Source organism: Chrysochloris asiatica, unplaced genomic scaffold, assembly GCF_000296735.1.
Source record: "Chrysochloris asiatica unplaced genomic scaffold, ChrAsi1.0 scaffold00089, whole genome shotgun sequence".
In the NCBI taxonomy this organism is placed as follows: Eukaryota; Metazoa; Chordata; class Mammalia; order Afrosoricida; family Chrysochloridae; genus Chrysochloris; species Chrysochloris asiatica.
Genome location: NW_006408607.1, coordinates 5,533,804 through 5,551,787, shown reverse-complemented (window position 1 = coordinate 5,551,787; position 17,984 = coordinate 5,533,804). Strand labels below are relative to the sequence as shown.

General features: G+C 39.7%; 1 protein-coding gene across 1 annotated transcript in view; it reads left to right on the top strand.

The window, feature by feature from the left end:
* Positions 1-17,984, top strand: part of SEPSECS (Sep (O-phosphoserine) tRNA:Sec (selenocysteine) tRNA synthase) — a 42,520-nt gene that overhangs the window by 1,467 nt on the left and 23,069 nt on the right. Inside the window, exons 3-8 of the mRNA XM_006866316.1 lie at positions 3,059-3,177; positions 3,449-3,607; positions 8,623-8,776; positions 11,985-12,087; positions 16,177-16,306; positions 16,609-16,700. Of these exons, the coding sequence (XP_006866378.1) occupies positions 3,059-3,177; positions 3,449-3,607; positions 8,623-8,776; positions 11,985-12,087; positions 16,177-16,306; positions 16,609-16,700 (757 nt within the window). The remainder of the gene's footprint in view (positions 1-3,058; positions 3,178-3,448; positions 3,608-8,622; positions 8,777-11,984; positions 12,088-16,176; positions 16,307-16,608; positions 16,701-17,984) is intronic.

The following is a 17,984-nucleotide window of genomic DNA, read 5'->3' as shown; positions in this document are numbered from 1 at the left end:
TACTTCTTCCAAGACAGATTTGTTTGTTCTGACAGTCCAAGTCTTCTCCAACACCGAAATTCCACAGTCTCAATTCTTTGGTCTTCCTAATTCATTGTCCAGCTTTCACTTGCATATGAGATGATTGAGAATACCGTGGCTTGGGTCCAACGCAAAGTGACATCTTTGCTTTTTTATGTTTGTTGTTAAGTACCACTGTGTCGGTTCCTAGTCATAGCGACCTTGTATAGGGAGGGCCACTGCATTGGTTTCTACTCATAGCGACCTTGTATAGGGTTTCCAGCAAGCGGCTAGTGGGTTTGAACCAGTGACCTTGTGGCTCAAACCGACCTTGCAGTCTAGTGCTCTATCCTATAGCACCACACCAGGACTCCCCTGTTTTTGGTCCAAAACAGTGGTGGCAGTACCCACTTCCATATTCATGTGTTTCTATAGGGAGATGGACACGGTTTATCTGAGCAGGTTGTTTTCAGAGTTCTAGTATATGCAGGTCTCTAAGTCAGGCGGTTAACAACACTGGTTATATGTCCTGTTAAAGAATGTTTATTCTAATAAAGCTGTTTGGTTGTATGAATTTAAAATATTTTATGGACTCAAGTATGTTGAGTTGTTTATAGTTTTCCATGTTAACTTTCTAACATTGCAGGACTTTCTGGAGAATGATTTTATAGTTAGAGATTTAAGATGTTCATCTGTATCTAAACTGAGTCCCATCTTAGTAGATACCTTGTTTTGATGCACCAAAACAGCCCCACAAAACAAGACCCCAAGACCAAACCCACTGATGTTGGTTGATTCCAACTCCCAGTGATCCTGTAGGACGGAGTAGAACTGTCTCACATGTTTCCAAAACCATAATCTTTACTGCCCCATCTTTCTCTGCAGAGCGGCTGGTGGGTTCAAACCATCAGCCTTTAAGTTCACTGCAGAGTGCTTAACCACTGTGCCACCTTTTTGGAGTCCTGGTGTGTCGCCATAGGATAAGCACTGGAATGCAAGGTTGGTTTGAACCACAAGGTCAGCAGTTCAAACTCATTAAAGTGCTCCTTGGAAACCCTATACAGGGTTGCTGTGAGTCGGAACTGATACGATGGCACAACAATAGCAAATAGTTGATGACACGTAACAACAGCAAGAACAATATTAAATTTAATTTTAGATTGCCAAGTCACCTGTTTTTTCTTTTGTATTATTTCAGAAAACTTTTTCAGTTCTAATACCCATTTCATTGTTAGTAGTTCTAAGTATGACAGTTTATTTCTCTGTCCTCCAGCCTTTCTGGAAATACAGGAAAACTCTTTAAAACTATCTTCCATGATTTTAAATCAAAATAGTTTTATTTCAATCAAAACCATTGGGATAAAAACTAAAAAACAAAACATTGGAATGAAACTAATAATGATATGTAACATATGCAAATTTCATGGTAACGAATGTGCTGATAACGTGGTTGATAATATACATGATAAAATGCATTTTACATGTTAGGCTTTCTTGTGTGGTCAAGTGTAATCTGAGTGTACAGAATTTCTGTGGTAATCCAAGTGTACAGAATTTCTCATACTATAAATTCCAGACAGTTATTCAAATTTCAAAAGAAATTTTGATTTTGAAGTATGTTCACAAGTATCTTGAGTGTATGGGTTTGAGCCACTGACTTGTGGTTAGCAGCCTGGTGCTTATCTTACAGCGCCACACCAGGACTCTGTCTTGATTTAAAATGAGTGTATTTGCACACATTTTTAAGACAGTTATAGTTCTTTAAATGTCAGTGAGATATTTGAAACAATGTTCCCCACTAGAATTTAGTCTCTATTTTGGCCCATTGCTCTGGTTAGGGCAAAAGGAAAGAACAAAGAATTTAATGTTGCTAGTGTTCTGGTTTTTCATTTTGCTGTGTGACAGACCACTCTAAAACTTAGTGGCTGAAAACACCCATTTATTATTTTGTCTTATGTTTGTGGGTGGACCAGAGTGAGTCTTGTGTAGGTTCTCTCTGTCCTTGCAGTCTGTGGTGGAGTTTAGGCGTGTGAAGGTTCAGCTGGACCACCTGTCCCAGATGACTTATTCACATGGCTGACAGTTCTTATGGCCTTTCCGTGTGACATGGGCTTCCCTCAACACGGAAGCTGGATTCTATGAGGGAGCCCCAAGGCTAAGGTCTTCCAGAAGCCAGCTGGTAGCTACGAGCATTCTTATGACCTAAATTCAGAGCTTTCTAGACCACCATTTCTACTAGATTTCACCTGGCCAACCACATCTCTGAGGCAGCTTAGATCCAAGTGGAGGGAAGTTAGACTCCATCTCTTGGTATAGGAGCAGCAGCATGTGGGCAGAGGAATTGATGGAGACTGCGGAGACTACAACTGCGTAACTTAAGGCCCCCTGGGTAGTGTAGTGGGCTGCTAACCACAGGGTCGTTGTGGAAAAGATGAGGCTTTCTGCTCCTAGAAAGGTTTATAGCCTCGGACCCCTTCTAGGGGTTGCTGTGAGTCAGAACCGTGCACACCATGGCCAGCCTAGCAGCATAAGTTCTGAGGTTTCAGTTTTAGTAGGGTACTAAACTTGCAAGTGATTCATGTTGTTGGAGGCTGGTGGGTTGATTCCAACTCCTAGTGACCATATAGGACATAATAAAACTGTCTCATAGGCTTTCCCAGGCTGTAATGTTTACTGGGGTGTCCCGGTGTGGCGCGGCAGGTTAATGCGCTGGACTGCAAGGTCGGCTGTTCAAGCTCACCAGCGGCTCCTTGAAAATCCTATACAGGGTTGTTATGAGTTGGAACTGACTCGATGGCACTAACAACAGTGTTTACTGGAGCAAATCACCACGCCTTTTTTCCTGTGCAGCAGCTGGTGAGTTGAAACCATCGACCTCTCGGTTAGCAGCCGAGTTTTCAGCCGTTGCACCTCCAGGGCTCCTTACAGTATGAAGTATATCTGAAACAACCAAGTATTGCTTCTGGGGTTTCTTGGTTCTTTTATTCGTGTGTACTTGTAGGGCTTTACTTAGAGCAGTGAATGGATATGTCCAGTTATTGGCCCATTTTTCACTTAGGTTCATTCATGGAATTGGACGATCGGGTGATATTGCTGCCGTTCAACCAAAAGCCGCAGGTTCTAGCCTTTTGAACAAAATTACCAATTCTTTAGTCCTGGACATCATAAAGTTGGCTGGTATGTACCATGTTCATCATCATACTTGTGGCTGACTAACTGTACACATCTTTACCTAAATTTTTTTTATTGATGTTTCTTTTCAGAAAGGGTCTAAGTGGTTTCTGAAAAGACATGATTTTTAGACTATGGGACAGGCTTGTCAGTGAGCTTCCTGAAAAGGGAATGTTAGGGGTATAGTTATTATTTGATAGAAGAAGAATACTATTTTTTTAGGAAGAATACTAGCTTTTCAGTGGAATAACTAATTTGTTTTACTTTTTATTCATAGGTGTCCATACAGTGGCCAGCTGCTTTGTCGTTCCCATGGCAACTGGTATGAGTCTAACCTTGTGTTTCTTAACGTTACGGCACAAGAGACCAAAGGCAAAGTACATCATATGGCCACGGATAGACCAGAAGTCCTGCTTTAAATCCATGATCACCGCAGGTAAAAGAAGAGAATGTTATCAAGTACTCATTTTCCCAGCTAGAAATGTCCAGCTTCTTGTATGTTGTTGTTGTTATTGTTGGTGTGCCATGGAGTTAGTTCCGACTCATAGTGACCCTGCATATGATTTCCAAGACTGCAAATCTTTACAGGAGCAGAAAGCCTCATCTTTCTCTCGCAGAACGGCTGGTAGTTTCGAACTGCTGACCTTGAAGTTAGCAGCCTGACTCGTAACCACTACACTACAAGAGCTCCATTCTTATATAGTTAGGTAAACAAAAATGATACTAAGCTGCTTTTCATTCTTTAAAATGGGGAATATTATCACTTTCTCACAAGATTGTTTTGAGGATTAAATGGGATGACATGAAAATTCCCAACAGCAATCCCTACAACATAGGGTGCTTCAGGAATTCAGGAATATTTGCTAAATACATATGAGGGGGACTTCATAAAGTTTGTGGAAATTTTCATTATCTTCCTTTTTCTTTGAAGGTACAGCCAGTTTAATCTGTGGCTGTAGGCATTGGGGCATACCCCAGGTTGAATAGCACCATGCATGAGACAGCGATTGTTAGGTGATGAAAACTAGAACCCCATTTGTAACGACCTTTTTTTTTAAAGTTTTTATTGTGAATTGATTGAAAGTTCACAGGGCAGATTATCAGTTTTACATTCAACAAATAATATACTTTGTTTCATTACAATGGTTATAATCCCCTCTATGTACCATCAGTTAACAGCATTTCTCTAGTCATTTTAGCTTTTTTTTTTTTTTTAAACACGCAGGCATATATAATAATTTACACCACCAAAGGGCACATTCTGCGTCTGCCTCCTGGCCATCAGCTCTCAGTCCCTCTCTTCCCATGAATCTAGAATCCTCAGCTGCTCCCTCTCTCCATGTCTCCATCTCTGCCTCCATCTCTGGTGTCGCTGCTTCTCTGGATAAGGTCCCTTATTCCGCTTGTGCTCTTCTCCCTTAATGGTCCTAGGGTCCTTTGTTTTTGAACAGTAAGATTAACTACTCTCCCATTTTTGTTAACAAAACTTCTACCTTTACAATGTGACAGTTGCAATTAGTCGTGATAACAATTACTCACTATTGAATCATAAGAATCTTATCCCCATCTGCTTTTACCAGATTCATCGAGATAAGATGAAAACTATTCAGTGGGGACTCTTTCTTTCCCCACACACTCTTAAACTTAACTCCCTCTTGAAACCTGTAAGCCAGTCACTTCGTGCCTTTAACGCCCCCTCATTTTAGGTAGCCAATGTCTAAGTTGCCTGTCTCTATCTACCCTGCGTACAGAGGGGATAGCATTGATACTTGATGTGAAGATTCCTTCCCTCTCAGGCGGTATTTTGAGCTACTACTTCCATGAATATGGGTCAAGTTCATCAAATTGTAGCAAATTACCCTTGTTTCTTTTATCACATTTTTTTGTTTGTTTTTTTTTTTTAATCTTCCTCCAATTTCTCTAGTTCTGATTGCCAAGCCATCGAGGCTAGGTCAAATGGGGACTGAACTATCTTCAAGTTTGGGTGCTCTTGTGCATCTCCCTTCACTTCATATTAGCTGGATGCTTCACTTTCAGCTCTAGCCATCTGTGGCTGTGTCCTTGTCCATGGGTTCAGGTGACCCAGGTCTCACCACACTTCGGACGAACCAGCCCTTCCTCTTCTCTGTCTCACCTCCAGGGCAATGGGAATCTATGGAATGTGGTTGAACTCAGCCCATTTCTTCATTGCTGCCTTTCCCCCATTTCCACTTACCAGTAAACTAATGTGGTTGCCAGCAAGCTTACATATCTGCTCATGTATTCCCTTTGAGTTTCAGTCATAGAGAGGGGTTTGTCCTGAAGGGACTTGATTACTTGCCTTGATAGCTTCCCAGCGAACAACTTGCTTATTCTTATAGTAGCCAGTCATACTGACATTTTTGTTTTGTTTTTTTCCTGCTAATCTTCCTTTGAAAATGTATCTTCTGTGCTCTAGCTGTACCAGGCTGGTCTGCTTGTCCTTTCTGGTGGGAATGTCCTACCTCAGAAGGTCCTGGGTAGGGCTCAGTGTTTAAAGTTATTTTAGAATGCTCTCACTGTTGTATGAAATAAACCGTTTTGGGCTGTGAATTAATCTCCATAAGTAATCCTAAAGAAACTCATGCGAAAGTATTCGGAAAAGGGTATGTAGTAGAAACTGATAGGCTTAAAAAAATATTGTACTGATTTATTTTAAGTGTCATAAACTTACCAAGTCTGTTCATCCGCATCTTGTTAACCAAAGAACTGATAACCAAATTTATTGAAAAGATTGTCATTTTGAGAAACTAAAAATCATTCCAAAAGAGATTATGATATAGATTATAGTCTAGAGATTAATTTTATTTTTTAGGACACTCTACATTCATAATCAGTAAGATATATTCTTTAAAATGACTAATATTTTAACGGTTGAAGAGCAAAAATAGATTCAACCTATAAATTGTTGAATGGGAAACTAATCTGCTCTCTAAACTTTCGCCCAAACAGCAAATAAAAAAGTAAAATAGTTTCATAATATCAGTAGTAGTATTAACAATAAAATGAGCAGAATGGGGGAAAATTGTGTCTAGAGAATTTGAGAAATAATAGAATATTGTTGTTGTTATTTGTCATCGAGTTGGTGCCAACTCATAGTGACCCTATGCACAACACAACGAAACACTGCCCTGTCTTGGGCCAACCTTACAATTGTTGCCACACTTGAGCCCATTGATGCTGCCACTTTGTTAGTCCATCTTGCTGGGGGGTCTTCCTCTTTTTATTTGACCCTCCATTTTACCAAGGAGCTCTGGTTTTTCTCTGACCCTCCAACTTACCAAGGAGCTCTGGTAGTGTAGCGGTTACAAATTGGGCTGCTAAGCTCAAGGTGAGCAGTTCGAAACTACCAGCTGTTCCGTGAGAGAAAGACAAGGCTTTCTGCTCCCGTAAAGATTTACAGCCTCAAAAACCCTGTACAGGATCGCTGTGAGTTGGAACTGACTCCATGGCACATCACCACCACCACCACCACCACCACCACCTTACCAAACATGATGCCATTTTCCAATGACTGGTGTCTCCTGACAATATGTTTGAAGTATGAGAAACGAAGTTTGGCCATCCTGGCCTCCAAGGAGCACTCTGGCTGCACTTCTTCTAATAATAGAAAATTACTTGTTAGGAATTTGAATAGTTTCATTTAATAACTGCACAGGTACTCATAGATGTACGCAGCATTTCTAAACTAATATATTTGTAAAGGTAGCTAGCAATTGATGATTTTATCATGGCTGAAACTTTATATTTTGTAGATAGAACCTAGACAACTTGATGTGAATTCAAAAGCAACAAAAGAAAACTAGTTGCCTTTTACTTTGTTTTAAATTGCTGGATGACCTTGAGGAAGCCGTTATGTCAGAATTGAGTTGAACTAACTAATTCTTGCATCTTCAGTCCATGAATCTAGCCTGTTGCCTAGGCATTTGGGAAGGCTAAATAATGTGATTACATAAAACGTTTGTGTATAAAGAGGATTTCAGAGAATAGTTTTGGTTTGAAGGTTAAGGTTTAAAGATTGTCTCGAGGAAATTGTTACAGCATTCATCCAAACTCACTGGCTCCAGAAAGTCAGGATTCCATCAAGAATTTGATGTTTGTGCTCCACATTTTTTTCCTTTTGATCACGATCCTTTTGTCAACTCTTTGATCAGAATGTTGAGCCAGGCACCATTGAGTCTTGGTCTCGTGGACAGATTGACAAATAGCAAGGTGAAAGGCAGTGGGCTCATGTTAATGGGGGTGGACTAATTCTAAAGGCACAACCTGAAGAATGTAATTCATGCCACTAAATTCTACATGTAGAAATTGTTGAAATGGTAAATCTTTTTACCAAAAAGTAGAATTTGAAAACCCAAACTTTATGTATAGTATGTACCAAATTGATTTTCTATCGCATTTTTAAGACTTAAGCACTAACATTTTACTTCCAAGTATTATATCACAAAGTACTTAGTTCTTTTAACTACTTTGTATGTTATTTAGTGTATATATTGATTTATTCAAATTTCAGTTTGTTGTTGTTGTTGTTAAGTGCTGTCAAGTTGATTCCAACCCATAGCAACTGTATAGGGTTTCCGAGGAGCAGCTGGTGAGCTTGAATCGCCCACCTTGCGGTTGAAATGGCTTTGCAGTCTGGCATATTGTCCCACAGCGCCACATCAGTACTCCGTTTGTAGATACCTAAATATTTATCATAAAAGGGTATATAATTGTTGTTTTGGGGACTTTCGATTATGTGATAGTTAAGTGAACTGTTTCCATTGAGAAATTGGAAAAAGTTTGTATATGTAAATCATAACAGATTCCTAGAAGTTATTAAATGGATCAGAGATTCTAGGACTCCTGAAATTCAGTACGTTTTTCTTTAGAAGTGAAACTTGAAGTTGACAATTATGATTTATTTCAATTTTTCAATAATTCTATCATTTATGTCCATTTCCAAAGCAAAGTGAATTTAAAAATGAAACTTATATAGAGCCATAAAATGAGCAATGTCAGTCTTTTCTGTGGACTGAAATTGAATTGGACTCTGATCCTTATTGTCAAATATATCACACAGAGATATTTGACATTTGCTTGCCTTTACAGAATCCTTCTTTATATCCAAACATGGATGGTTCTAATTGTGGTCTAGCTGTCTTTGCCTTTACTTTTACTGGCCTTTGACTATTGCTAGTACTGATCCAGCTCTTTATCACTGGAGGAGAGTTCTCTGACCTTGGACCTCAAGGTCGGCAGTTCAGACTCCCCAGCCGTTACTCAGACACCTGCCCTGTACAGGGTCTCTATGCGTTGGAACCAACTGGACTTGACAGCACTTAACAACAACAATAACTATTGAGAGTTCTTGTGTAGAATAATAGCCTTGCTTCCTGGATTTCCCCAGACTTCCATTTGCACTAACATTGTGACCTTGGTTGGCTTGGTTAGGTTTTGAGCCGGTGGTGATAGAGAACATCTTAGAAGGTGACGAGCTGCGCACAGACCTGCAGGCAGTGGAAGCTAAAGTCCAGGAACTCGGGCCAGATCACATTCTGTGCATTCATTCTACTACCTCCTGTTTTGCTCCAAGGGTGCCTGATAGGTAAATTATTTGTGAATATTGTCTTTTAGGTGCTCATATAGCTTTTAAGTAAAATGCAGGCATGCTAATTCTCAAATACGCTAAAGTAGCATTTGGTAGTCAAGAGGTAAAGGCTGTCTTAGGAGACTAGGTTAACCTCATGGAAAATAGCACAGAAATGGCGTGGGGAAGTAAAAAAGAAGGAAGAAAACTAGGAGTGGGTAGAGTGGGTCTTCTTGCTCTTTGTCCTATGGGTCGCTTAGATCTTTTTTCGCCTCACGGTTTAATAGAAGTTTCTTTCCTAAGCTAACTATTGGGCTGACTTGTTTTCACTGTTTAGGAACTATCACTATTAACAGATTTTAAGCTAAACAGTTTACGATTGTTAACTTTCCTTTGAATTTTTTGATTGGAAGATTAACCTAGTGATTGCCTTTGCATTTGGGAGACACAGCAGATATTTTAAGGAAATAGAACCAAAAAGATAGAACTAGATAGCAGTATTTCCTTTTTTTAGTGATAGCAGCTAACATTTTTACTTTGAAAATGTGTGACTTAGTTTAATAATACAGATTATAGTTTTCACAACTCATGTTTTGTTTCATTTAAACAGTTTGAACAAAAGTGCTAAAAATTTGTAAGAGCTACATTCTTGTAGCCTCAGATTATACTTTGGTTTTAATTCATGGAGTCACATAATTTGGCAGTGATGAATGAATGTTAGCTTTTATTATTTTAGAGACAGATTTTAGGAGACAATTTAAAAAATGTTCTTGAAAATAAGACTAGTTCATGTGTTCCTTTGAGTAAGTTCCGACTCATAGTGATCCTGTATAGGGTTTCTGAGGAGCAGCTGGTTGGTTTGAACCACCAACCTTGTGGTTAGTAGTCCAGTGCTTATCCTGCAGTGTTTTGCCGACTCTGTTTAAGAAACTATGGATTCTATTTAAAATTATATCACATGTGTTTTTAGTGATTTATTTATTACCGACCAATAAAAAATTTTAAATTTGTATTAAAATATTTAATGAATCTCTCTATTCTTTGTTTATTGATAATTTTTACATACAGAAAATTTTTAATGTGAAACCAATTCTGTTTTTAAGAACAACATGTGAAAAGTTTTGATACTTTTGTTTCTGTCTAATTTTGACTAATGCCTTTTGATATTTTATAGTATGATTGGCATGGTGTTAAGTATTTTGCTTGTGTTATTTCCCTTGGGGAAAAAAATCATAATCTTTCATTTAAGCAGATTCTTACTGGTCACTTTCTGAGTGCTTTTATCTAATGAGTGTTTATGATATGGGTTTATGAAAATGTTCAGGAAAATGATGATACATAGTTGTTAATGATAAGTTTAAATTTCTGATTATATAAAATTGAAAAAAAAAACATATTATTTACATCAAGATTAATTCACTTTTAGTCTTAACTTGAATGGGTGTAGTATATATTTAGAGTCCTGGTGTGGTGCTGTAGGATAAGCATTGGACTGCTAACCACAAGGTTGGTGGTTCAAACCCACCAGCAGCTCCTTGGAAATCCTGTACGGGTCACTGAGTCGACAGGACAGCATTTAATAACTACAGTAGAATCTTGTTTTCATTAGCTAATCAAACATAGTAGTGTGGGAGAAGATCAGTTAGAGGAAATGCTAAAATGGGAGTTATTTCTTCTGATAAATACCTTAAATTTGCATATCAGTTAGAATACAATGTGTTTCATATAGAAAATGTTCTTTTCTGTTTCTCCTTGCCTTTTATTTAGTATTTTTTACATATACTAAATACTAGCAGATTCAGTCAATTTTTAGAATGTTTTAAAATTACTTGCAAATTACTTTACCTTTTTAAAATAGGACTTTATGTTAGGGTGTCTTTATTTCAAGGAAATTCTTTATTAAGGAATGTTTTCATTAGAAGACATATGCACGAAGTACTTTTTATGAAGCTAATACTTGAGTATATCCCAGATGTTCTGTTTTGTTGAAAACATCATATAATTAGTTTCTGTTAGGATTTGTGAGGTTTATGAAAATGAATAATAAAATGAGTTAATTCATGAAATGCCAAGAAAGCAAATTGAAAACTTCTTACAGTTGAATATTATGTTTTTCCTATAGTTTAAAACCATCAGTTCACAACGCTAGTAAAAGGGAAGGAATTATATGAGACGGTAATAAAACTATGATGTATATTTATAGAATATCCTTTGGAAGAGAACTTTTATTGCTCAAAGTGGTTTGCTTCCAAATTCTTTGTATTTAGGAAGAAAATTAAAAGAAGCTTAATTTTATTAAACCATAAGATTTTGTTTTGTAGTATGAAGACATTTCTGTTGCAGATGACCTTAGTCACAGGTAGTATTTGGTTTTGTGAAGGACATCTATTGATTATGCTCTAATTGAGAAGTATTATCTTACTTTGCATAGATTTAGACTCTCAAATTCAGTTCCTGTGAAGGGCATCAAATGAAAGCTTGAGTAGGTTTAGAATCAGCAGCTATTTAAAAGATGCTCTTTAGTGCCCATGTTGTTGAAAACCAGTTATTTTGATACTATAACACTTTAATGTTATGCATTTTTTAATGTGTTAAAGCCTATTTGAAAATGTAGTTTTTATTTTATGTGATGTTTAATGTGCAATTTCTTAAGATTTATACATATGCTAATTATTTTGCAGAAATTCATTGTAGTACAATAAGCCTCCAAACCCATTTAAAAATGAATGTGTCCCCTTTCGAGGAGGGTTCATTGCAAATAATCTGCTTCATGCTTTTTAAAATAGGAAATTTTTAATGGCTCAAAAGCTACTATCTACATAAATTTTTATAAATATGTGCTTTTTCATTGGAGTCTTTATGTGGCGCTGTGGGTTAATGCGCTGGACTGCAAGGTTGGTGGGTTTGAACTGCAAGGTTGGTGGTTCAAGCTCACCCGCTGCTCTGGGGAAACGCTATACAGGGTCAGTGTGAATTGGAATCAGCTTGATGGCACTTAACAACATCAACAATCTACATAAATTTTTATTAATACGTGCTTTTTCATTAATTGGTAACATTAAATGCTTATTCAGGTTTATTCTAAAGCTACTGATAAATAATCTAGATTATGTGCTGAAACACTGCATTAGAAATGTCAATGTTTGGCATCTTTTTCCCTGGTATGTGGAGTAATTTATAAAGTACAGTACAAGTGTGTCTTTCTTTCTGTTGACTCTGTTCATAGATTAGAAGAGCTGGCTGTGATTTGTGCTAAGTACGACATTCCACATATAGTCAACAATGCATATGGCATCCAGTCTTCAAAGTGCATGCACCTCATTCAGCAGGTAAGAGACTTTCAAAAGGTGTATCAAGCAAGCGTGGCTTTAACAGATTGCAGGGGAACACTTTGTTGTACTTGCCACTTATTGCAGGAAAAATAGTTATCTAGTACCCTTTTTTAAAGGACCCCTGGTGGTACTGTAGGATAAGCACTGGACTGCTAACCAAAAGGTCACCAGTTTGAAGTCACTGACTTGATGGCACTAACAACAACATTGCGTTGTTGTAGATACTTTCTGATCCTCTGAAGTTTTAAACCAGAAAGCAATGTGTGAGCATTTTTTTTATCCACACACTGGCCCTCATGAAAAGCAGTGGTGTTTTATTTGCCTTAAGCATGGGACATATTTGGGTATGGTTGAGCACTAGTTGCTGTTTCATGACTAGCAATTGTTTTCTAAAATATGAGGGGCTTCAAAAAGTTGGTGGAAAAATTCCATTATCTTTCAGTTGCATTTTTCCATGAACTTTTTGAAGCCCCTTCACATTCAGGTTAGCTTTTCCTGTTGCCATCAAGTCCTTTCCAACTTAGGGTGATGAATTCTTGTGCTCCAGATGATTTTCTTGGAAAGTCTTCATGGAAGTAGATTGCCAGCTTTTTCTTCTGTGGTGCCGTTGGGTGGTTTCAAACTACTACCACCCTTTAGGTTAGGAGTAGAGCTCAAGCCATTTGTTAGCCGCCCAGGGGCATCTAAAGTTAGCTTTTGCTAGTAGTATATGCTTAATGTTTAATAAACACCCACTGTGTGTTAGGTTATCTGACTGGGGCTTTAATGTTTAATCCTAGCAATTTAAGGCATACTTCTTACTGTCTCCATTCTAACATGAAAACACAGAAGCTGGTGGGTAAAATGATTTTCTCAGGGCTCTGTAACTGCAGACTGGTTCATCTTTTTCAGTGTGATTCCAGAGCCCCATATTTATCTTAATAATCAAAGTACTAAAAACACATTTCTTTCTTAGAAAAAATGTTAGGTGCCATCGAGTCGATTTGGACTTATGGTGATCCTGTATAGGGTTTCTGAGGAGCAGCTGTTGGGTTTGAACTGCTGACCTTGTGATTCGCAGTCTAGTGCCGATCCACAGTGCCACCCCAGGAGTCAGTCAGTGAAGGCAGAGCTCTAACAGTTGTTTCAGGGTTCTTTCTCTAAGGGAGATACATGGGCCTGCTTGATGTCGAGTGAGTAGGATACGCTGGTGTGCACTGTGGAGTCCCCAGGGAAGTTATCTTTGAAGAACCCATATTTGTGGTTTTTATTCAAAAATGAATACTTTTGAATCTTCGTGGACTATGGATGTTACATAGGCAGCTACTAGAGTCATAATAATATAATGTTGTTGTTAAGTACTGTGGAGTCGGTTCCGACTCATAGTGACCCTACACAGGGTTTCCAAGGCTGTAAATCTTTACGGGAGCAGAAAGCCTCATCTTTCTCTCGCAGAACAGCTGGTAGTTACGAACTGCCGACCTTGAGGTTAGCAGCCTGATTCGTAACCACTGTGCTATCAGAGCTCTTTAATATAATACATATATACATATCTGTATCTATGGTTATTTATTTTAGCCTCAGTGGATTGTAAAGATCCAAGAGTGTGGAAGCAGCAGCTGCATTGTGTGTGTGTGAGAATTTAAGAGAAGTAGGTGTTACTTTGGGTAATGTGGAGGGTCAGAGAAAAAGAGGAAGACCCCTAACGAGATGGATTGGCCAGGTGGCATCATTGATGGACTCAAGTGTGGCAGTGGTAGGGAGGTTGGCCCAGGATTGGACATTGTTTCATTCTGCTGTGCATGGGGTCGCTATGAGTCGGTTATGACTAGATGGCACCTGACAACAACAACAACAAAGGTGTTACTTACTTGTAGGAGCCTGGGTGATACTGTAGGATAAGCACTGGCTGCTAACCAGAAGGTCAACAGTTCAAACCCACCAGTCACTCGATAGTAGAAAGCTTTCTGCTTCTGTAAAGATTTATAGCCTCAGAAACTCTACACAGGGTCCCTATGAGTTGGAATCAACTCGACCGTGACTTTTGGGGTTTTTGAGGTGCAACTACTACTTATTGACTCACAGATGTAGTTGTCAGTTCATTCAGTGTGTATCTTCCAGGTTTCCACGTCATGTGCCAGGCACTGGGGTAGGCATTGAGGATGCAGTAGTGAATGGAAGAGAATCTTCCTCCTGGAACATAGTGTTTTTGTGGAGAATCAGACAGGAAACAAGGGGCCCTGGCTGTGTAGTGTGTTACACATTGGGCAGCTAACTGGAAGGTCAGCAGTTCGAGTCCACCAGATGCTCCAAGGGAAAAAGAGGACTCTTTTCTCTCCTGAGAGTAAAGATTTACAGTTTCAGAAACCCTAGCAGGGTCACTGAGTCGGACATCACACAATCACCAACCACCAGGCAGGAAACAGCGATGCCAGATCTTAATATATGCTGTGGAGTTGGGGTGGGGGTGTGGAGGTGGGCAGCAAGAATCTAGTTACATGGAGTGATCTGAGAAGGCCTCTCTCAGAAGTGGCATCTGAGCAGAGCCTTGGTAGGCCAGGCAGCACTGGAGAGAGATTCCAGACAGGAAGTAACACCAAGTACCCAGGCAGGCGGGAGTCTGCACGGAGACAAGTGTGACTGGGCCAGAGTGAAGGGTGCAGTGGGAGTGCATTAGCTCAGAGGTTTGATTCTTGCTGTAACCTTCAGCCATCTGTAGGGTGACATGAGGCGTGTGTATTGAAACCATCATTCTAGCTGGCATGTGGGCAACAGACTGTAGTGAGACCAAGGCAGGAGTGGAAGGCTGTTGTAGCAACCCAGGAGAAAGAGGATGGTGGTTTTGGCCCAAGAGGTAGTTGTGAAGGTGGTGAGAAATGGTTGGATTCTGAGGTAGTTTGGGAGTGATGTCTTCAGGGTGTGCTCGTGGATTAGATTTGGAATTCAGGATTCCAAGGTTTTTTGTTTGAGTAATAAGGTGGTGTAAGTGGTTAACGCACTTGGCTACTCGTCAGAAGGTTGGAGGTTTGAGTCCACCCAAAGGTGCTTCAGAAGAAAGGCTTGGTGACCTGCTTCTGAAAAAAATCAGCCGCTGAAAACTTGGGAATACTGTTCTACTCTGATACACAGGAAGTCACCAGGAGTTGGAGTTGAATCAATGACAGCTGGTGTGTTTTTGTTAAGCTGGAAGAATGGAAATGCCATTGGAGCAATATTTTCTTTTTAAGCATGGGCTCTTCTTCCAGATTATCTAGATTCTAATCATTGTCATTAATTGCCTGGTGACCCATCTGTGCTATTAACTAACTATCGGTTTGACCTTGGGCAGGTGACTTTTCATTTGATTGTGCTGTGCTTTCTGTAGACAGGTATTAGAGAAGCATGTCCTTCCTGTTATTGTCAAGCTTAAATAAGTTATCACTGTACAGTGCTTCTAACAGTGCCTGGCACATAGCACTCAATATATTCTGACTGCAGTTATTTCAGGAACAATTCGTTAACTCACATAGGGAGTCCTGGCATGGCTAGTAGCAAAAACAGTGGATTGCAAGGCCGGTTTGAACCACAAGGTCAGCTGTTCAAATCTACCAGCTCCTGCTCAGAAACTGTGAGGTCAGCTATTTAAACTCACCAGCTGTTCCTCGGAAACCCTGTGCAGGAAACTCTGTGCAGCATTGCTATGCTTTGAACCGGGTTGATGACACTTAATAACAACAATAATTACAGACTCCACAATTGACATTTATTTTGAAGTAGAGGATTACAGATGGGAGGACCCGGCATCCAGTCTTCTGACCTCAGTTTAAGGTGTGAAGCTTTGTCTCAGTGCAGTTCCCCCTGAACTGTCACAGAACACATGCCTGCCTCACTGACTTACTGTGAGGGTTAAATGACTTATGCAGGAAAGCAGGTTATAAACTAATGAAGTGCTGTTCCAAATGCAGGGGCCACCATTTAAAAGCTGAAGTTTAATATTTAAAAACAATTTCTTGGCACTGCCACAGAGAATCTTCTGGTTTTGATTTCTGTGAATTGTGTTAGTAGCATTTATTTTCTTATTGCTCTCCTAACAAGGAATACGTAATGGTACTTGTTATTTCATTCTAGGGGGCTCGACTTGGTAGAATTGATGCTTTTGTTCAGAGCTTGGACAAAAATTTTATGGTTCCAGTAGGTGGCGCTATAATTGCTGGCTTTAATGATTCCTTCATTCAAGAAATCAGCAAGATGTACCCAGGTAAATAAAATCTGTTTGCTCTTCAGAAAAAAAAACTGACAAACAAAACCCATTGGTAGTGGTTACCAATCAGGTTGCTAACCTCAAGGTCAGCAGTTTGAAACTATCAGTGGTTCTGCGGGAGAAAGATGAGGCTTTCTGCTCCTGTAAAGATTTGCAGCCTTGGAAACCCTGTGCAGGGTCACTATGAGTCGGAAGCGACTCCACGATACTTAACAACATCAACATTGGCTACTGTAATAAATGCTCATTTCCAAAGCCTTTTTTCTCCTCTGAATGTGATGTGTTCGTCCTTATTTCAGGAAGAGCATCCGCTTCACCGTCTTTGGATATCCTTATTACTTTATTGTCGCTTGGATCCAATGGCTATAAGAAGCTGTTGAAAGACAGAAAGGTAAGCTTTCCTTGGAGATGTGACGCCATCCTCTTGACTGGAGCAGTGTTCTAGAATGTTGGTGCCTTGTCCCCACCACTGACTGCTAGCTTAGTTCAGGACAGCTGCAGAGTTAGAGACAAGGACAGGATGGGTAGGGTAGTGGTTGTATGCCATTTCACTCCAGCATTCCCACCTGCACTGATTTTGTACATCAGACTACTGTTGTTGTTAGGTGCCATCGAGTCGGTTCTAACTTGTATCACCCTGCACACAGCAGAGCCAAACCTGCTCAGTCCTGTGCCTTCCTCACAGTTTTGTCAGGTTTGAGCCCATTATTACAGCCACTTTGTCACTCCATTTCCATGGGAGTCTCTTTCTTTCTTGCAACCCTTGACTTTGCCAAACACACTATCCTCCTCCAGGGACTGTTCCTTCCTGATATCATGTCCAACGTATGTGAGACCAAGTCTTACCTTCCTCACTTCAAAGGAGCATTCTGGCTGCACTTCTTCTATAACAAGAAATGAGTTGTGTAATTTTAAGATGTTGTGATGTAGAAAAGGATGATCCACACTGTATCACTCCAGACTCCTGGGGTGGTGCCAGCATTGGACTGCGAACCACAAGATCAGCCGTTCAAACCCACCAGCTGCTCCTCAGAAACCCTATACAGGGTTGCTATGAGTCGGAACCAACTCAATGGCACTTAACCACAAAAACAAACCAACCTTGCAGTCCAGCGCAATAACCCATATAGCACCACACCAGGACTCCACCTACTTATTAGAATTGTTAATATTAAAAACAAATATATGACAGTACTGAGTGCTGGCAGATTTCAAAAGACTGGAACTCTCAGCCATTGATGATGGAGATGAAAATTTTATAGCAACTCTGGAAAACAATTTGGTAGTTACTTATCGCAGAAACCAGCAGCTCCATGATGAGGTATTTATGTAGGAGAATTAGAAATTCAGGTCTGCATAAAAGCCTGTATACTAATATGTATGGTTGTTTTGTTTATAATTTCCTAGATTTGGACACAGCCCAAATGTCCATTAGCTGGTGACTATATTAACTGTGGTGGACCTATGTTATTGGAGTTGTTAGGTGCTGTTGACCTATGCACAACAGAACAGAGCACTCCCTGGGCCTGCACCGTCCTCATAGTTGTTACATGTTTGAGCCTCATATTGCTGCCACTGTGCCAGTCTGTCTCATTGCGAGTCTTCCTCTTTTTGGTTGACCTCCACCTTTACCAAACATGATGTCCTTATACCATGTACCTACTATGAGAGATTG